Source organism: Aricia agestis, chromosome 16, assembly GCF_905147365.1.
Source record: "Aricia agestis chromosome 16, ilAriAges1.1, whole genome shotgun sequence".
Taxonomy (NCBI): domain Eukaryota; kingdom Metazoa; phylum Arthropoda; class Insecta; order Lepidoptera; family Lycaenidae; genus Aricia; species Aricia agestis.
The window spans coordinates 10,646,999-10,669,269 of record NC_056421.1 but is presented as its reverse complement, the minus strand read 5'-3'; the positions used below and the strand labels follow the sequence as shown (position 1 = coordinate 10,669,269).

General features: G+C 35.7%; 2 protein-coding genes across 5 annotated transcripts in view; one reads left to right on the top strand and one right to left on the bottom strand.

The window, feature by feature from the left end:
- The window catches only part of LOC121734632 (tubulin-specific chaperone cofactor E-like protein), a 32,791-nt gene extending 18,955 nt beyond the window's left edge, over nt 1-13,836 (bottom strand). For 2 of the 3 annotated variants that reach the window (XM_042125220.1, XM_042125221.1), the window contains exons 1-3: nt 13,497-13,836; nt 1,388-1,640; nt 734-1,236 (exon numbers count right to left, since the gene is read on the bottom strand). In XM_042125220.1, coding sequence (XP_041981154.1) covers nt 734-1,236; nt 1,388-1,633 — 749 coding nt within the window. In that variant the 5' untranslated portion in view covers nt 1,634-1,640; nt 13,497-13,836. The remainder of the gene's footprint in view (nt 1-733; nt 1,237-1,387; nt 1,641-13,496) is intronic. The other variant, XM_042125222.1, reaches the window with a different exon arrangement.
- Nucleotides 13,837-15,615: 1,779 nt separating this feature from the next.
- On the top strand, nt 15,616-22,016 carry LOC121734640 (persulfide dioxygenase ETHE1, mitochondrial). 2 transcript variants are annotated; one of them, XM_042125230.1, is made up of 7 exons: nt 15,616-15,738; nt 15,839-15,974; nt 16,428-16,600; nt 17,660-17,804; nt 19,141-19,355; nt 20,365-20,635; nt 21,857-22,016. In XM_042125230.1, the coding sequence occupies exons 3-7, from the start codon at nt 16,496-16,498 to the stop codon at nt 21,895-21,897; spliced, it is 777 nt and encodes a 258-aa protein (XP_041981164.1). In that variant the 5' UTR covers nt 15,616-15,738; nt 15,839-15,974; nt 16,428-16,495; the 3' UTR covers nt 21,898-22,016. The 2 variants fall into 2 exon arrangements, with proteins under 2 accessions (XP_041981164.1, XP_041981163.1); XM_042125229.1 differs by having other exon boundaries at nt 20,362-20,635.
- The last annotated feature ends 255 nt before the right edge of the window (nt 22,017-22,271 follow it).

Sequence of the window (22,271 nt, the reverse complement as noted above, 5' to 3'; positions counted from 1 at the left end):
TGACACTATAAATTTTTCCATTCTCGAGACGCAGCGCAGGCGGAGCTTATTAACACAAAAAAACTGGCAATTTCAAGTTTGAGGACACAAGAGGTATAAAATTATAAAGGCGACGTCTAATATAAATTTTTACTGCCTTTAACTAAAATCTGAAGGATAGTTACTTGCAGTTAGCGGAAACCAGACCAGTAAAATTTTATGTAAAAAATTACTGGGAGTTCTTGGTAGATGATTACGAGTTATCACAAAGTTTATAACTAAGTTCAAAACTTAAAAATATAAAGATTAGCTTGACCGTTTAAATATTTTAACATGTCATTAATCCACTTTCTGAGAAAGTATTCGAGTCAAGTTCATAGTTAATAGCAAACATATGAAACATAAAACTTTGAGTGTGGGAGGGTAAATCTATAAACGATTGAGGTCAATAGTTTTGACCGCTTGATAAGGCGATTAACACAACTCAACAATATGGTTAACCATAATCCATTGGCGAGACGTTTGTTATTTCATCTGCAAAATCTATTTCGCAAATGTCATTCTCAAAATTCAATACCAAATTAATATTAATAGTATAAATATAATTATTATGGTCCTCGAATTTTATGGTATTCAAGGCAGAGGCATTATGGATCTCTAGCTTTATGGCATTATTGGAGTTCTTCAATTTGAATAGTAAAATGATTTCAAGGCCCATTAGTTTTTCAATTTGGTAAGTAAAAGTAATACTCACGGAAAAGCATCATGGCACTCCTTGTTCCCGTTGCTGTCATCACATTTCTCACACGGATCCGGCTCCAGCGTCGTTATTGGACATTCGTTCACTAGAAGCGTCTCTAGATTCGGAAACGCGTATCCTAACTTCGAGATCTCTCGCCAACTGCTAACCGGGTTACCGGAGAAGTGCAACTTCTTCAGCTGCTTGTGAACTGGCTCTTGTACGTCCGCGTTGAGCCTCGAGCAAGTTTCGCAAACATCTTTCTCGTTGACATCCTTCCCGCTCAGATTTATGTGAGAGTACTCATTAAGGCTCAGATGTAACTCCTCGAGAGCGGGCAGGGCTTTAAGAAGACCATGCACACTTTGCCAGCCGACGTACGTCGAATTTAGCACAAGGTTACTGAGGCTATCCCATCTAGGTTGCAAAGCTTGCGCGGCTTGCAGTTGGGCCGTCAGCCTATTAAAACTTAGATTCAAGAATCTTACGCGAGGAGTTTGTTCCAATATTGCGAATACCTAAAACGTTACATTTAATCGTTCATAAGTATGAAATGTTTAAATTGTTTTAAGGTTGTTTATATTTAGGCAACAAATAATTAAGTTTTGGCAATATTGTGTATACACGTGAACATTTCCAACCAAGAGTGTCCAAATTAATCAGTCTTACCTCTTCCCAATCACTAAGCTTATTTTTCGCGATGTCCAGTTCAACGACATCCGCACATTTATCGGCCAGAGCTATGGCGTCCCCGGCCCTGTCTATGTCACAGTCGTTTAATACTAGCAACGTTGGTACGCTAAGTCTTGGCGAACGTTTAGGCACAAATATGGCTACGGGCATATCATCTATGGAGGGATTCGCTTCTCCCTTGGCTCCATACTTTCGCTCCAATGCTTCCAAAAGAGTCGGCATGGTTTATCTGTAAAGAAATATTAGATTTTTAAAGAATTTCTGATTCTAAGGTATTGAGTGCTATACATACTTTCATCGGAAAATTTTAAAATTTAATAGTTCGTAACGAATAAATAATTGAGTTCTAATTGAATAAATAATAAAGGGCCTCTTGCTGCAGATGTCAAAGATCAAGGTCTTTAAGTGAAAGTACATAATAGAGCTGGTATAATGTATTCAATATATTTTGTTCTTCATCTACTTCAGTGCTGCTAGAAGACAACATTTATCATTATCTACAATTTAATAATGGTAAAGCATTAGGCTAATTGAAATCAAATTTAGCAATCGAGTGCTCTATATGGAATCAATCAATGGACAAACAACAAAAATGGATTCCGAATTTAGCCACTTGACTTTGATGAAAATCAGCCTACTATAAATCAATTGAAAATCAGACATCGAGATATCCATTGTGTTTTGTTCATCAAAATATTGTTTGTGTTAAAAAAATCTGTACATTCTGTATACTTTACAATTTCGACACTTGATTGATGTCTGAATAATTGTTCCATATTTTTTATAATTCCCTTAACGGTAGGAATGTGCAGCCGATCTACTTGACTAAAACCAAATCTTATATTCGGTTTATCTAATATTTACAGCTTAAACTTTTTGATATAGTATTATCTACGCATTTGTAAGGTGACATAAACAAACAACTATGTTTTGGTATCTTATTGCGCGTACGTTTTATATAATGAACTTGTTGTGATAAAATATTCGTGTTTTGGGCTAGGTCAAGGCAAAAGACTTTGTGGACAAGCCAGAGTTACGTACGCGAAGGCCGCAAAGTTTTTTGTTTCCCTCTCAATCCAGTAAATACCACTTCAAAGCAAAAAGCAAACAACGGAAACGATTTCTGCGGCTGTTTGGTGGCATTGATAGGTTATTGTAGAGAACGGGCATTTAATATATTTTTTAATTGAATGTCAAAGGCAAGAAAACTTAATAACAATGTTCTAAAGGATTTTATAAACACAAAACTAGGAGAATATTTGACTTATCCATTGAGGAACTCGGCCTAGCCAAAATAATCATCAATTTATGATTATAAACTTTTAACCGGCAATCAGAAACAATGCTGGAAATAATGAGCAGCAGGAAAACATGTAAATATTCATCCATTACCCTATCGATAAATCGATTACGTTACTCCATTAATATTTATTGCAAGCAGATGCAACAACAAATAATTTAATCATCGATATTACCGCCTTATCGCATACGATTCGAATGCTAAACCAGTAACCACTCAGCCGATGCGCAAAGGAACCGAGCCGATTAATTTTAATGGCGTAATCGGAGAAAATAAGCGATTTATTTACTGATTACCTGTTTTAGTTGCCGATTAATTATTCATTAATACTAGTAATTAACATTTATTGCTTAGAATTTGATTGTATTGGTGTTTATGCTATCACCGAATTAAATGGCAACGAAAAGTATGATTTGTAAATAAGCATTTCTGGACCCTTTATTGTGAATGGACAATGGACATTGCTGCTTTGGTACCCCTCTCTAATAGGAAACAGAGAGGATGTCAAATCCAGACCCTCGGTTTTAAATTCACTATGGTAAGTTGGTAACAACTAGAGGGGACTAACGATTTTTAAATCCGATCATTGAACTTATGAGAAACCAGCGATGTTTTTTCGGACCCATTTGATACAAATCATCTCATCAAAAACATTAAAATTACATATATCTTTAAAGCAATAAGTGTCCACTGAGCAGGAAGCCCATGAAGAAACAGTAATAAGTAATAAACATTCAATTAATATTGTAGTTTCATTATCCAATCTTTCAATCAAAACCAGTGCAGACTGCAGCATGAGTGCAGCTTACGAGCGGCTGGCGTCTGAGTTTAACTGCCTCTGAAGGAGTCATAGTTAATTTTAGAATAATCAATAAGCATAATATACTAGGTAGAAATTGTGGTAAAATGAAATTCTACTAAAATGCAGAGAATGTGCATGAGCATTTAGACCCAAAGATATGGATGACTTTTATTTATTTATTTTAAACTTTTTTCGCGTTGTTGTCCAAAGACAGGCTTAATGCCTCATGGCATTTTCATCCAGCCAAACCTTAGGGTGATGCAGAGATAGTGAGGTGGACTTTGATGGTGACAATGGTGATAATGTTGATATTTAAGATGATGATAATAATGGTGATGATAATGCTGACATCCAAGCTGCAGTTACATTACCGCAGATATGTTGTAACACGGCGGTTGGCGTCGGGCGCGTATAAATACCTACATCAGCCTTGAATTAAAAACGTGCGCTCTAATCTCTACAATTGATCTACACTTTTAAAGTTCACAATAAATTGATCTTACCATTGTTAAGGATATAGATTTGTTTTTCGGGTTTCGTACCCAAAGGGTAAAAACGGGACCCTATTACTAAGACTTCGATGTATGTCTGTCTGTCTCCAGGCTGTAACTCAAGAACGGTAATAGCTAGAGAGTTGAAATTTTCACAAATTATGTATTTCTGTTGCTGCTATCACAACAAGTAATAAAAACAAAAGAAATTTATTTTTTAAGGGGAGCTCCCATACAACAAACGTGATTTTTTCTTAAATTTTTTGCTCGGTATCAATGGTGACAACAGGTAGCCTTCTGAAATGTTCACAATATACTCAGTTTTATTTATACTTTAATAATTAATAATTTCAATTTAAATAGCATTAATAATTAAGGGGGGCTCCCATACAAAAAACACATTTTTTCCTATTTTTGCTCTATAGTGGTAGGGAAACCCTTCGTGTGCGATTTTTTAATCTACCCTCGCAATTTTTAGTCGGGATAAGCTTATGTTTAGTATGAAATAGTCAGGTTTCATGGCATAAAATGTTATCTGGGGTATAATTATTCTAAAGTTAGGAACACCTGAGCTCTACGTAACATTATGAAGTTTTGAAATTTTAAGCGCAAAATTTTGCACCTCATCAGTAGCCTCATCACTAAAAAGAAAATTAGGCATTTAAAATTAAATATCTTTTCAACGCATGTAGGTCATTTCAAAGATAATTATTTAAGAAACCAGAGTTTTTGCAATGAACGACGGCCAAGTACAATCGTTACGTGAATGTATGAAACAATTAGTTCCGTCACTCGCTTTGCATAATCCAAGTGTAATCATCATGTATGCCAATGTCGGATCAATGGGTTCAAAGGGTTTTAAAGGGAGAAAAAGCTATATAAAATGTGCCTAATTTGGTCACGAAGACGCCGAATAGAAGCTTACAAAGCCATTATATCACTACTTTCATAGCCAATGGCTATGTAAAAATCGCGCTCATAGCCTTTATAAAGCAATTTTGTGCTACCTGGGATGGCATCGCTTAGCTCAACAAAGGATCATGAAGCAGGACTGCATTCAGTCATTTTGAAGCTTCTTGCTAAAAGGTAACGTCGTTACGGAATAGACGTCGTGCGGGTTTCTAAGGGTGGGTTGCACCCACTTACTTTAACTATAACTTTTACTTAACAAAATGTCAAATGAACTGTCAAATTCCTACCAAAAGTCCATAATGGACGCCATATTTGACGATAACCTTAACCTTAACTATAACTACGCCTCTGGTGCAACCCACCCTAAAGGTATCATCGTTCCGATCAACGCAGATTTTTGTCTGAACTGAACTGAACCCGCGACCCGCGAGTCGCGACCCAAACAGCCACCGATTCTTCTCGCCAGGATAGGGTCCGAATGGTAGGCCATGTAAGACCATTCTTAATTATTAATTTTCAGGTAGCTAAGTGACCAATATCCAGGATATTATACAAAGCTGGGTCTAAGTCTGTGATTCATTCGCCGTTGCCTGGGTAAACGGAATCCCTAACAAATAGTGCTACTCTTGATATTCCTTGGAAACAATTGTTTAATTTAAATGTCAGTCAAGGTCTTATTAGGTGAACGTCACGACTCGTTGCTAGCTCAGTACGAAATTACAAATTAAAACGAAACACTAGATTGCAAGACACAAATCGAATGTCGTAAGGAGACCTTAGGAGCCCATTTGTAGAGTTAATGAGGGTTTCCCGCTAGGGTTCAGACGGTATGACCTGAACCAGCCAGCGCTTCGTGGTTCTGAAAATTGAATGATGAGGTAGGCTACGAGGAGCTTCGTATCAATCTGGTCTTTGTCGTGTCAAACAGCCATCAGATGTCACCAACTTAAAAACCCTCATTATAACACATCAAGGGCAATCAAAGTTTTGCCTGATAATGAGCGATGCGCCAAAAATCCCCTGTTTTATCAACAGCGTTCTACTTTTTGCAGCAATTTGGCGTCTTTCCTGGTAACAACAGTTTTCCTTAATTTTTAATTTCACTTTTCCTTTTAATTCCACCTAGACGACCTAGTTGACGCAAACTTCATAATATTATATTGTCTGTAACGTATAACTCTTATTATTTATTAATTAAAATGTATAAATCCAAAATAATTTATTTATTTCATATTAAATATCTAATTTTATTAACAAATAAAACGAATTATTGTGAATCATGACAATGTAAATGTATGCAAGGTAAGGGTTTCTTAAAAACAATTAAGCATTACGTCTATATATCTATTATACCTATAATTTACACCTACAGAGCACAAAGAGGTAAATATTGTTATCACTATTGCGCAGTTGTCTGTTTTTTACTGGGCTCCATTTGAAGGACGTTGGAACGATTTGGAGACGGTTTGTCATCATAGCACGTGTTTGATTACGGATGACTATTGTGGGTTTTCATAATAGAAAATGCAACATACAATTGATTGTAACTAAATAAAAAAAAATTAGTTTGTTATTATTTTTAGCAATATTCCGCGAAAACTCAGGAGCATCCTCAGGATGATCAGGAGCATCCTGAGGATGCTCCGGTGTTGGGGCGAAACGCGCGTCGAGGTTTTCAACCTGCATGGTGGTGAGGGGCCTTGCACGGATTTGCCAACATTATTGCTTCTGTGGTGGTGGTGTTTGCAAGTTCTTGCATGCGAGTGTACGCATAGGCAGTGTGGGAGGAGGGAGGTGCTGTACGCATGCCTATGCGTACACTCACTCATTTACTTAAAGGTCGAAGTTGTTTTCGCGGAATATTGCTAAAAATAATAACAAACTAAAATTAAACTATGGATTTCCGCAAAGTAACGCCTGATTCCATTAACTATGTAACTAAATAGCTGGTATTTAAACTAAGACTTGGGACCACAGACAGATCATAATAGATACCGCATACTGTATGTACTTCGCGTGCCGTATCGGCTATCGCGCTCCCAAACGACGAGCAATGCTCGTCCTTCGAAAGTCTGTTCTTTAGTCTGCTATCGGAATCGGACGTCAATCGGAATTTCAAAAATGCCTAAATACCTAAAAGTGCCGTATTGAGCTGTAGAAAATCAAATAGAAACGTTGGCCTAGATAATGGGCACTTTTCTTATCATCGGGACGACACAGTAGCTATAAAAAAGTGACACGCTCGTTTTCATACAAATGGAGCGACACACGGTGTCTATCTTGATCTGTCTGTGCTTTGGACTAAAATTCTACGTGAAGAAGTAATTTTTTGTGACCTTTAAAGAACTGAAATGGCGCTCATATGCCTCCTTAATCTAATCATAAATATTTAAAATCTAAAATATATATAATTGATTGTACTGTCAGTTCTTGGTGGAAATTCATTTTAAACACAAATAAAACACAATATTACGTGCACTTTTCAACAACTTAAACACCCTTTATAGTAATTAATGAATATATTCATTAATTACTATGAAGGGTGTCTATGTTAAATTTGTAGTAATTAATGAATATAGTGGAAAAAGTGCACGTAATATTGTGTTTGATTTGTGTTTAAAATCTAAAATGTTTGTTACAGTTGACTGTTACTTAGGTCTCTTGTTGTTCTAATCTGCCCCGTACTTAGTTATGGACCTGAGAAATACCAACAAGATACCTAAAGACCCTCGTTGCTTTTGAAGTTGTCATTTGATAATCAATCAAAGTCAATAATATAAACAGCGTTTATTAGTAAGGGGGTAAGACTGTAAAATCTAGGGCATCGATATAGGAAAGTGCTTCATCTACACTCTTATCTAGTCAGTCACCGATAAGCCGTTGTAATGCAATTACTAATATCCTTTTCCGTTAGTTTTTACTTATGTGGGGATATGTGCGTGCAGGTCAAAGGAAGATCTTCCGACCGAGCGAGGTGTTATGCTCGGTCAGGCCGGAGCCCACGTGATACATTTCAGCTGTCGTATATATACCGACGCGCTCAGAAAACTTCGATAGCGCGATGCAGGAATGTTAGGCGAATTGTGGGTACCGCCACATCACTCCCCCCCGAAGACCGGAGGTCGAATCTTGAAGTCTTGTCGCTTGAGTCGCCAATGCCAGAGAGTTCCAGTGAGTCGGAACTGTTGCAGTGAGTCCCAGTGAGTCGGAACTATAAGCTGCTGCACGGGATCCAGTGAGTCGGATAGCTGCCGTGCGGGGCCGATGCTACGTGCTGACCAGGAGAGATGTGCTCTGCTTTGCTGACCGGTCGGTGTAGTGAGAAAGCCCGATGATGCCGATGCGGAGTCGCCCAGGCCGCGGTACATTGCGGCTAGTGGACGATGTACCCGATGAGGCGATGCTGTTTTTTCCACTTTGGAAGAGTCTCTCTCGCAAACTATTCAGGTTGCAAAAACATTATAGAAGAAACTTCAATATGATTTTTAAAGACCTATCCATAGATACCCCACACACATAGGTTAGATGAAATTTTTTTTTTTTTATTGGTTTAAGGTTTAGCATTTATGACATATAAAAAAAACTACTTGCTAGATATCGTTCAAACCAATTTTCGTTGGTAGTTTTTAAAGTAATGTACATCATATATTATTTTTAGACTTATCATGCCCCTACTTTAGAAGTTAGAGGGGGGGGGGGGGGGACGACGACACATTTTACCACTTTGGAAAAGTGTCTCTCGCAAACTATTCGGGTTAGAAAAAAATGATATGAGAAAAAACTCAATATGATTTTTGAAGACCTATCCAAAGACACCCCACACGTATAGGTTAGATGAAAAAAAAAAATTTTTGTTTCAGTTGTACCTATGGAGACCCCTAAAATTTTTAATATTTTTTCCATTTTTGTATCAAAATCTTAATGCGGTTTACAGACTACATCTTCTTACCAATTTTCAATAGTATAGCTCTTATAGTTTCGGAGGAAAGTGGCTGTGACATACGAACGGACAGACAGACAGACAGACAGACATGACGAATCTATAAGGGTTCCGTTTTTTGCCATTTGGCTACGGGACCCTAAAAATCCGACTGTTGATGATAGATTATAGATATCTGTCCCTAGAAGCCTCTTGATCACGTCAGTTTTCAAACAAAACTAGATCAAAATTGGTACAACCGATTAGGAGCTATACTATACCAGACAGACAATAATTATACACCTACATAGGACACGCCAAATTTAACAACTCTATGTGGTTGGGGTTAAGAAACTTGTTTGAATTAAAAAAGAATCATAATATGAGATTCACGGTCACTACGTCTTAAATTAATTCTGCGTAAATCTCCAGTACCTTAAGAAACAATTCTCTCTTATATCAGACTGTAGCAAAAAATTCGCTGCTTCAACACAAACAAACACAATTAAAAATAATAGAGTTTTTTTAGACTGTGGCAAAAAATTCGCTTCTACTTTAGAAATAAAAAAAATATTAGAGTGCAAGAGGCTTCAGCCACAGTGCATTAGCCATATATCACTATGCAAGTGGCAGGGCAGCCACTCCCCGTCTCGCCAGGGGGGTAGGGCTGGTAGAGCGGGCGCCGAACTCTAAGCTTTTGTTCGTTGTTGCTGTACAACTAAAAAAAATCTAGACTTTGCCTGCAATTTTGTTTGCTTAGAAAAAATGTCGCAGGTAAAAAGTCCATCTCTGAGGACTCAGGAGTCAGGAGATCTCTTAAACTTGAGACTCTTAATGCGGCCGCATTCAGACACATTAAACGCAGATTTTGTCATAAGCTTCGTACATTTTACGTTAAAGTCTTAGTTAAATTAACTTTAAGTAATCCTGAATTATTTCTGAAAAGGGCCGTTAAACTTATTATTCCTGTGCGAAATAAATAGATACTCTGACGGTCTGGACCTGTAATGCATTACTACACGGTGCTCTTTGTCTAACAAATTACGTAACGTATAGTATAGTAGTTATTTTATTGACGGCAATAAACTGTGTACACGAAACTGCCTTTTAGAATGACTAAAACGTTGTTGCATCGTGAAATCTTTATAATGCAACTGCTGTGTTTGCGTAAAGTGAACTTGTAACTTGTAATGTTCATAAAATATAGATCGTTATATGAGAAATAGAAAGAAAAAAAAGAGATTCATGGCAAAAAATCAAAGACCTTTAAACCTAAAAAAACCACCGAACATTAGCAAGTAGAGTCAAGACTCAAAAATTGTAAATGTCAAGTTTCGAACTCTACAGTCTACACGTCGCGATTTAAAATCCACGCGTAAAATTGTATCGCTTCTTGATCTGAGTTTTTGTAAGCAAAGTAACAAAATATAATTTAATAAGGTTTCTGGGTCGTTGTTTTATTACTTTGAAATAATTTCATTGATTTTGACATATTTCTGGACAAGATCCAGGGGTTAATTTGTCCCCTTATCGGCCTTATCCAATAAATGAGGGTAGCGTGGAAGTGAAAGGCGCCAATGGCTAAGAACCTTATTTTCCTGTGAGCTAAGAACCGACCTGTGAGTACGATTTTCAAATAGAGCACCAACTGGGTAATCTTTAACTTTTTTAGAGGATCAGCGCAGAGTTCGCTCCTAGATTCGAATTTGGAATCCCTGTTACTAGAGACGTAAACGAATAATTAGGTCAGGGTTAAATCGATATGGCGCTGTTTGATAAACGAGTCACGGGCTGACATTCATCTGTTACGACTACGGTTTAGAAATACAGATATTTTTAGAGTTCCCTACCCAAAGGGTAAAAACGGGACTCTATTACTGAGACTTCGATGTCTGTCCGTCTCCAGGCTGTATCTCAAGAAACGCTATAGCTAGACTTCTGAAATTTTCACAGATTGTGTATATCTGTTGCCGCTATAACAACAAATACTAAAAATAAAATAAAGTTAATATTTAAGGGGGGCTCCCATACAAGGAACGTGATTTTTTTGACCTTTTTGCTTGTAATCAATAATGGTAGCAGCTACGCACTTGAAATTTTCACAAAATCCTTAAACATATTTGTACTTTAATAATTAATAATAAAATTGAAATGAAGTAGATATTTAAGGGGGGCTCCCATACAAAAAACACAATTGTTTGTCTACTTTCACTCTATACCGGTACGGAACCCTTCGTGCGCGAGTCCGACTCGCACTTGGCCGATTATTTCTAAATCATTGTCCTCAAATTGGGTCAACTTGTTACTGGTTTAACATATTTTAAAAATAATACTGTATAATTATAGTTTTTTTCTGGCGAAAAACGCGCGAAAATTTACTACTTATTTCCTTTAATTTTTTTAGGCGTGATACACTATTGACAAAGAGTAATAATTCAGAAGCATAAAAAATTTCGCGTAATTTTCGCTATACCTAATGATACTGATTTATAGTTCGGTATCTGACGAATGTGTGACAAAAACCTACCTATCATACATACATACAAAGTTATAACTTACTACGAAAAATAAACAGGAGTTCATTAGTTCGGTAATAATTACGGTACTAATATAATTAAATGTAATGTATCCTTACGAAATTGGTAGGTAGTCAACTCATTTTATGCCATGTTTAATAGGTATTTTAATTAAAAATTATAAAGGATTTTTTAATTTCTTGTAAGCTACAGGTTTTAAATTATATAGTTACGTGTTATCAATATCAACAAACAAGTTACAGCTACGTATTTCGACAAAACACGCGAGTTAAAAATTGAAATACACATTTATGTGTATTTCATAATAATTAATAATTATAATTATTAATAATAATAATAATAATAATAAATTTATTTCCATAGATAACAGTTTACAGTAACCAACAGTTCTGGCCCCCACGCTAGGCGAAGCCTGTCCTGTGGGGGAGTTTATATACACATTCACTGATGCACAAGGAATACATTGTTGCGTATTACATCATTACTATAGATGCTGGCGGGAAAGATTCCGAATTATTCCCGTCGAATACTTCGGAAGTATTCCGAAATATTCCGAAACTTTGGGAATATTTCAACTGTCAAAAATAACGAGGAAAATTGCGCTTGGAAGTTGTAAACTATTTATCTTTAGTTGTGTATCTAAGAATATGTGATGCCGGTTACTAACATTATTAGCCAAGCGGCGAGAAACGGCTTTTTTGGCTTATTATCATTACTAGCGATAAATAGCGGCTGGTAACGGCTTGTTACTTTTCTTTGATAATACCTAATCATATCAGTTCGTTTATTTTTTATGGTTTTTATTCTGATTTACTTACAATAGGATATATCAGTATGGATAGTATGGATATAAGTAAGTAATAAGTAGGTAAGTATAGATTAATCAATCCCATTGGCCATTACTAATTTATGATAAAACTAGATGACGCCCGCAACTCCGTTGCGCCAAAATTCGTTTATCGCGCCGGAACCGTACATTTTTCCGGGATAAAAACTATCCTATGTCCTTTCTCGGAACTCAAAGTATTTCCATATCAATTTTCAGCCAAATCGGTTCAGCGGTTCGAGCGTGAAGAGGTAACAGACAGCCAGGCAAACAGACGCATTTTCGCCTTTATAATATTAAACCTAGAAGTAGGTATAGATAAACAATTTATATTTTACTTAAGTACCTACGTAATGTGCCACTGAACAAATAATTCACTCAACCACCACAAACCACAAACAAACACGTATATTTCCATTGAATTATTCCGGCGAAATATTCGACGGAAATATTCGAATGCGGGGTACGAATCTTTCCGCGGGGTGAGGGAAAACTTCTCCGGGGAGCATCTCCCTTCCGCACCGCCGTCGCCCGCTCGTACGGGCGAGCGAGTCGTATACCCCGCATTCGAATATTTCCGTCGAATATTTCGCCGTGGCCGGTGGCAGTCGGCGCGTGCGAAGCGGTGATAGCGGCCGGCGGGCGACGCTCTATGCGCGGCGGCGATCGATGATTGATGCAAAATACGATTTTTCAGCATAAATAAAAATTCATATTTTTTTTATTAAATTCATTTTGAATAATTCAAATTTAAAGAAACTTTCCCAGAAGTATTCCGGAATTATTCGGAATTTTTCAGAAGTTTTGCAACTATAATCATTACAACGTACCTAAGACATGCACTTAATATATACTTTTACAAATTTTACAAAATTATACAGAACAATTTAATCTAGAGTTAAGTACGGGCAAGAACAAACACTACAATCTCAACTTTATTATTTAAATAATTGTCAGTAACTTTTCTGTTTCATTGTACGGTAAATTTAGTAGATTTTCAAATAGGATAATTTTGGTTTCTTTGAGAGAATTGTACTGAAATTTATATCGATTAACTAGTTTGTTATACAGATATGGAGAAAGAAATTATTAATTATTAATTATTAATCTTAGAAATACACAAAGCTTCATAATACTAATGAATCGTTTATTGTGTAATGCATAAAATTAATAAGCCTATGATTTAATTCAGGGCTAAAAAATAGGCAAACTCTACATTGGATCATAAAGTTATGATTCTTGGAATAAGACTAATACACAGAAGTTCTAATTAATTTTTTTAAAAGCTTACAACTCACCTTAGTGCTGTCCAACATACAACTCTTCTTTTCGAGTTACAAGTCGTGTTTAGATTTTAGAAAACGTTAAATTGTAGAGTTCCTTTGTTTGTGTAAACAAGTTACGTTTGCGCACTCATAAAAAAAACTTCACGTAAAGGTTGATAAAGTTGTTTCAATAATATTCCAAATTATAATCACTTGCACAGAAGCTTCATCAGCTGTTCACAAATTTATCAAGGCGCGCCATTTAGTGCATCGAAAATCTTGCAAACACTCTGAAATTCTGTAAACGAATGACAAGAGAATGTTTACATCAATACATTGCCGATTGCACAGTCGCAATACCTCCGGGCTCCGTCCTCCGTCCTCACGCACACACATGCATTACTCTATAGTCTATAGTGAGTGGGAACTTGGTGGGAACTGGGAAACGCTACCAGAAAATTACCGAGATTCAAATGAATAATGATATTCAATACCACATTTTATACAATGAGGCAATAACAATAATTTTGCGTACAAAATCACTTTCCGAATATTTTCGGCTGCGTCGACGAGAGACAGAAATGTCGCGGCGACATTTTTCTGCTTCGCTGCTCTTGCCTCTTTGTCTATCTTTACTTTTGACTTAATGGGATAGGGCAAACTTAATAAAGAAACAACCACTCGTTCGTTGGCCTTGGAAATACATTTTTGGTCCTGTGGGTTGCAGCATCTTTTGCTGTGGCCTGCCTGTGAGCTTATGATGATACAGCTTTATTAAAGCTTTGCTGACTTAAATTTCTTAGTGGTTTGAATATCTAAAAGAAATTAGGTACTCAACTCACATTTTAAGCAACAAGTTGGCATGGCGAAACATTTAGTAATAATACCTACTGACTAAACACCTACTGCTTTAACTGTATTTTTTGACCGTGATTACTAGTAATAATATTTTTAACCGTTTTGCTACAAAATGATTTAAAAACATTTTCCCCGATATTTCGTTTTTTTCGACATTTTAATTTTTTTGTAAAGATTAAATCAAGTTATGGTAAGGATAAAAATTCGGTAGGATATTTATAAAATACTAGGTTTGGTATTTCCAAAGTGAGTTCCGCACGGTTACGAACTACGAAGACAATATCTTAACACAGTCTTTAGAGTTTTACATCATTTACCGTATTGCAGTCTGCACTCTGCAGAGAATAAGCGAAATGGTAATGGTATACTTATAAATTGGCTGATCTATGGCTCCTTGCCTGGCTCATTTTTTAGATTTATCTTTAGTAATCTGTGGGTACCATTGACTTTTATAAGTCTGTTTCCTTACGGCGTTTTCACACGAGACACGACACGACACGATTCATAGACAAATATAAATTGCACGACAGACGTCACACAGTCTGTCGTTTGAACGTTTTCACACGAGAGACGATTTCTGCGACTACACCGTATTCACTTATGGCTGGTTTACACGTATTAAGTAGATAAGTAGTCAACAAGATTTTAACTTAAATGACTTTATACTTACTTAACTAAATTTGAACTTGCTACTTGCTACTAAATTTTGTATTTACATGCAATTAATAACTTAAAATTAAGTTAAAATTTAGCTGTTACCTCGATAAGCAATTTATACGTATAAACCAGCCATTACTTCTTAAAAATATGTCATCTATTGTTGGGGTCTTAAGCTGATAGTTAAGCTTATTATAAAACGTAGTCATAATATAATATTATTTATGTATAGTATAAAAAATCTGCCAGTACCTCGCTACGCCCATGTTAAATGTTAATTATTATCATATTATAATACTAGATATGATGTAAATGTAATATGGCGGCGTAATGCTCGCCAGAAAACCGCTATGCAGTTTGGCAGGCTGTTAGATTATGATTAATTATTTATTTAACAATTTTTCAATAAAGAATTTATTTGTATATTATCTGTAGACAAAAAACGTGACGACATAGCGGATTGTCGTCTCAAAATCGTGTGTCATGCGGTGCCGTGTGATGGCGCCCGGAGTCGTCACCGCATTTTGTCGTGTCGTGTCGTTTCTCGTGTGAAAACGCTCTTATTCATTGGTGGGTGCCAAACCGACTTGACAGTGACATAATGGTGACATAACATGACTTTGACATTGACGGATTCGTCCTTGTCTGTTGTTTTGGTCAAAAGCGAAAATGCTGATTATTTCTTTTTATTTAATTTATCGCTAATTTATCATTGATTGTGGTTAGCAAACAATGGGCAGTATATTACTTTAAGCACCAAGTAAGATAACATCGTTTAAAAAAAAACAATTTACTTTAAATAACTATTGTTGAGTCTTTTTCATCTATTTACTTTTGAATCGGTTCTGTTTATTTTCTAGCAAAACTACTTCAATCGAAGACATTCCCTGTCGATAACTTGTGATAATTAGCAAAGTTGATATCACGTCATTAGTCAGTTTCTGGGTATTGCAATAAACACGGACTTAAAAAAAATAAACACCACATTTGGCAAAGGTAAATCAAACTTCCTTATTATTTTACTTTGTTTTCTATATTGTATTATATTTTGTCCACAAGGCCTATTAGCAGCAACCCCAGCAAATAACTCTCCTTTTAGAATTTACCAAGATTTATGAGTGTGAAAGTATCCATGCATTTCACTTAAAAATTGGTACTTAATGCAATTAACATAATCCATAATATAATGAACAGTTAAACTGTTCATCATCATTCATCATAGTAGTCTTATTTTTGTTGTGTATTCAAGAAATAACTTATTTAATAGTTATAATTGAAAATGTGGCTAATTTGTAGATTATTATGCATTTTTTACATTCAAGGGGGCCAATTAATAGTTTTTTGTAATGAATTAATAAAATCAGAAGTATTTTCATATAGCAATAATATAATTCGTAATTGTTTATGCAAATTATGTACAGGCATCAACAAATAACTATTCTGTTTCAGGGTGACTGCCTTAACCATTATTGTGCAAGCCCATAGTATAATATTGATAGTATAATATCTCTGACAAGATGATTTTATTGTCATTACAATCTATGAAGCTGATGAAGTTAGTCCCTAATGCAGTAAGAATGTCCTCAACATTATCAAGAGATTCCAATTTCTTTTTTAGGCAAGTAAGTAGCTTTACTAATTTTAATGTAATTCACACAGACGTTGATCATGATAGATACCGCATGTGTATGTACTTCGCGTGCCATATCACGCTCCCAAACGACGAGCAATGCTCGTCTTTTGGAAATCTGTTTTTAATCTGCTATTGCAATCGGATGTCAATCGGAATTTTTAAAATGCCTAAATGCCTAAAAGTGCAGTATTGAGCTGTACAAATTTAAATAGAAATGTTGGCCTAGATAATGGGTACTTTTCTTATCATCGGTATGTCACAGTGGCTATAAAAAAGTGACATGCTTGTTTTCATACAAATGGAGGGACATGAGGTATCTATCTTGATCTATGTTTGTGGTAATTCATTAGTGTTATTTTATTTAATAGTTTTTTCTGTTAGTAATCGAAATATACTGTTTACGCAGACATTATAGTTAAACAATGTTCTTGTTTATTATATCATTATTTTAATGTGCTAGACAAGGACAAAACATTATTTTATTTTAACATCTGTGTTTTACTGAATACTGATGTTATGATATATAATAATTATTTGATAAGTTAAGTATAAGTTTTTCTTTTTTTTGTAACTTGACTGGCACCTACACAATTTTGTTCTTGTACCGCCCAAAGGTTGACTGGTAGATAATGCCATTAGGCATTAAGTCCACCTTTGGTCTTTTATGTGCATGAAGTTTTTTAAATAAATAAATAAATAAAATAAATAATAATGTTTTGTGAGATAATAATAACTATTTTATGTGATCATCATAAAACAGACTCAAGGTTACCTATGTGATGTTTACTAGATAAATAGATATTGTACAATATCTTTTATAGAGGTGGTTTCTTTGTTTGTAGATGCATAGTTTCCCCTTCAACATTATACCTATCTTATTTATTATGGTTTTCTAATCATAATTTTAATATAACAATTTTTAAAATCACTTTAGTAAAATTAATTAAATATTACTGGTATTGTCCACTTGTGATATCTTATTTGCAAAACCATTTATTCAATAACAATTATTATTATTAATTACTCTTAATTCCTCTTACCTTTTCAGTTGTTCGATTCAGTCAGCAGTACATACACATACATACTAGGTGATTTGAACAGTAAAGAGGCGGTGCTGATAGATCCAGTGATCGAACACGCAGAGAGAGACGCTAATATTATAAAGGAGTTGAATTTTAAACTGCTGTATGCAAGTAAGTATCTTTGAATGGCTTTGTAGTAGTTTTCAAATAAATTTGAAATTTGAATGATGAAATGTGTAAAAATCGGGTTCAATGTTGCCTGCGACTTTGTATGTTATTATTATTATTATCAGCCTACAGTGTCCCACTGCTGAGCAAAGGCCTCCCCTCTCTCTTTCCAAAGTTCACGATCCTGTGATGTTGTTTTCCACTCTTTATCAAACGCATCTAGTTCGTCGCGCCACCTTTTCTTGGGTCGGCCTGTCGACCACGCCGTTCGCCGACCAGTCGGTAGCCATTCCGAAACTAGACGCGCCTACCTGTCCGGGTGCATACGGGAGACGTGACCTGCCCAGTTCCACTTAAGGGTAGCTGCCTTTCTGCCTACGTCAACGAGCTTCGTTTGGGAAGGCAGGGACTTTGTATGTGCAAAAGGAATATTTTGTGAAAAGAATTTATGTCTGCCTTATATTTCTTATGTCTCATACAGTGCCTCTAGGGAATGCAATACCGGGATACTGGGATCCCGACATACCGGGATCCCGCATGTATTTTGCGGGACTAATCTCGGTCGAAAATTACAAAGAAGCAGGATTCAAACGTGCTCTGCGCGCGGGGGTGCGTGAACTGGCTACAAGCAGCCCACTAAACAATTTACATTCAATTCACCTATAATCATTCACATTAAATGACAAATTGATGATGAAATTATTGTACTAACCAGCGTGGAAGCTTAGTCAACTTTTACAGATGCTGGCTAGTGGCTACCTTGTGTCGAATATCAGAAACCGTTTGGCAGACACAATTAATACCTTAACTTTTTTAACATAATTTTATAAGCTTGGGTTGTAGTATGTATGTAATGTAATCTTTTAGCAAACAATTTTCTTTATAAGTATTTCGAAAAAAAAAAATGTTGAAAATAAATAGGCTTGTTTTTTAGTTTTTTAACTAATATTATTACGTAGCCATTTCCAAACACAATGTTTAGTTTTTTTATATCTAAGGTATGAAGTAGGTATCATCAAGCCCTAAATCAGTATAGTCTTTATAACGATTTATTTTAAAAGTTTAAGTCCACCATGCGGGATCCAGCGGGATTGTGATGGTTCAATCCCGCAAATACAGAGATTGAAATTATCTTGCGGGATTGCATTCCCTAAATGCCTCCTTTTTCATTACTGAAAACAAAAAACGAAATGTAATAATGACTTTACAATATTTAATCCTTTATTAAACATTAAATAGACCTTACTGAAAATTTATATTATTCTTCTTTTAAACAATCACAACAACACAACAAAAAATTTAAACAACAACAACAACAACAATTTTAACAATTTTCCAGTGAACACACACATGCATGCTGACCATGTCACCGGCACAGGCAGGCTGAAGTCTCTCCTCCCAGGCTGCAAATCAGTTATTGGCAAAGCATCCGGTGCACAAGCAGACATACATTTAGTGGACGGAGAAGAGGTCACGTTTGGGTCCCACAAGCTGCTGACTGTGGCCACTCCTGGTCATACTAATGGATGCTTGACGTATATTTGTCATGGACAGGTAATATTTTAGAGGCTGATATGTTTGTTTTTATTTATTTAGTACTAAGTAGTTGTACTAACCTAATTACTCATCATCGAATATTAGTAGTCAACGGAGCTCTGTTGTCGTGTTCAACACAAATCATAGAACAACACAATTTTAGACATGATATGTTGGCTGGGCAGACATAACCCTGCTAAAGTCATACATCCGTCACTTGCCTATGAACTACGAATAATAAAAACTGAGGAAAAGTAACTCCCGTCAAAAAACATGTTCTATAATTAATACGTCTTGTCAAAAAAGTGTACCTTACCACTGTACTCAGAGACATTTAATTACGATTAACCTTCAATTTAATGAAGAGTTTGACAGATAACGTATGGGGCTTTATGTCAAAATTTTGAATTAATTACATTTAACTAATTAATTTTCCACTCTGAGTGCGGCCGTTAGGTACCTACACATTTTCAATACATTTGCAATATTTAGGTGGCCTTGAGCGGTATCAGGCTGACGTTTATACATGACAGTTCGAAAAGAACCAAATTTAAAACAAACGGTAATTGTATGGGAGTTACGTTTCCTTACTTTTTATTATTCGTAGCCTATGAATAAATTTTACTGTTACACAAACAAGATCTCATTTACTCATAAAGTAAATATACCTAGCGGAATAGAGAAACAAAGGCCTGAGCAAGCGAGATGTCACTATCAGTAACACTGCGTGGTAAAAAGAGACGTGTGATACATGACAGCAGCACTCTTTTTTTGACGTCCAGTCGGCACGCGTGCCGCACGTTGACAATTTTCTCTCCTGGAATTCATATTCAATCATGCTTGTGTAAGTGTATATGTACACATATTTTTCACACAGATGGAAACCAATTTTGGTTTCGTTTGACAGCTCGAAATTGTTGCTCTATTCCGCTAGGTATATTAACTTTATGCATTTACTACAATTTTACTCTTTTGTCCTTTTGAAAATCATAGCTAACAGCTAACATGTACTTTTTTAATCTTTCAGTCCCTGGCATTTACTGGTGATACCCTACTAATAAGAGGTTGCGGACGGACAGACTTCCAAGAAGGTTGTTCGGAAACCCTCTACAACTCGGTCCATCAGAAGATATTCACTCTACCCAATCATTATACGCTGTACCCCGCTCATGACTATAAAGGTGTAACCGCTACGACTGTTGGAGAGGAGAAGAAATATAACCCGAGACTAACTAAGTCTTTGAAGGAGTTTATACAGATTATGGACAATTTGAATTTGCCGTATCCTAAGATGATTGGTAAGTTGCTTCATCAAAATATTAAATGGCTGTCTATTTAAGACATGGTCTAAAATTTTAAGACACACTAGACTTTAGAATCAAAATATTAAATGACTGTCTATTTAATTAAGACATGGTCACAGAATATATATTAGTAGTACCAACAAAGTTCCAACACGTGAAACCCGTTTAAAAAAATAACAACTCTTGCTGCGATACTATAAAGTTCAAATTCCGACCGCGCAGTGCTAGGTGCCTACAATTATATTTACCTACATGTGCGCTCTCTTTCTATCGCGTAAGAGGTACCCTTTCTGACGAAATCAAGATTGTCACCTTTTAGAAAATAAAGTAATCTTCTTTTAATTACTGTAGCTACTAATAGCAAACTTTTTTATAGTTATAATCAAATTTTAGTAACCCAACGTATATTTTATAATAGTTTTAATTCGATTATAGTGTAGGAGCTGGTCAGGATTTTTTTACAACTTAAACATAGTAACTTGTGTTTATTTATGTGTAGTATGCGGTTTGTTTGTAACAAATTGGTTTATTTGCTATGTTTGTGTATATTTTTTTATCTTTTTTTGTATTTTAAAGTCTTAAATTACTTTATTGAAATATTTTTTTGACTTTTTTCAATTGTTCATATTTATCAGATTTATAATGATTCTGTCACAGCGGTTAAATCAGTACGTAGATATATGCGACGAAAAAATCTTGCGCGCCCGTCACCGCTCGCTTGTGAGTCCCTTGTGATCTGCCCCTTTAAAGGTGGGACAGGCCTGACATGGTCTAAAATTTTGAGACACATTAGACTCAAAATTGTACGAAACTTTCTATAAAAAATCAATTTTGGTAGTTGGTTAAAAGTTTGGGTACAAGAGTAAATACTCAATAGACTAAAGAGTATAGAGAGTAGTTACTAACTTCCTTGTTAATAAAAAGAACCATGCTAAAGATCCATGCTATGTATACCGACGTTATAGTAACGTAATGTTTGTAAGTATAATTTAAAAAGTAGGAACACATGAATACTCATTGGTTTTAGTGGGTATTCCCTGGGCGAGACTTTTGTCTTCCACCGCCTCGGGGATTCCCACATACACATAGGCCATACCTGGGCCTCCTAAGACCGTCGAGAATGCAAACGCATATTCCCAATGGACGAAAAAAAATAGTATAAGTTGGGTAAATTCTAAGAATAATTATTAATTGAATATTTTCTTTCTTTTTCAGACAAGGCAATACCTGCAAACAAAGTTTGTGGATTGTACTAGCGAATTTACAACGCGCAACAGGCTAAGCATTACCACAGCAGAAATGTGAAGAATAGTAACACTGACAGCCTGTCTAGCATACGCCAACGAGATATCTCACTCTACATGTTTTCTCGATGTTTGATGGTTTGTCTCTTCATCTCTATTGACCCTAGCATGACAAACATTTTTTTTTGCGTAGATCTATCATCGAAATAACACATTTTAATAAAGTTTTTTCGAGATAATGTCGAGATTTTGACATTATGAGACGAGTAGTTTTTAATTATCTCGAGAATGAGATATCTCGTTGGCGTATGCTAGGTAGGCTTAAAAGAGAAAGTGACAGGTTTTCTTTGTCGATCTGTCACAATGTAGAAAGAATCACTTTGTAA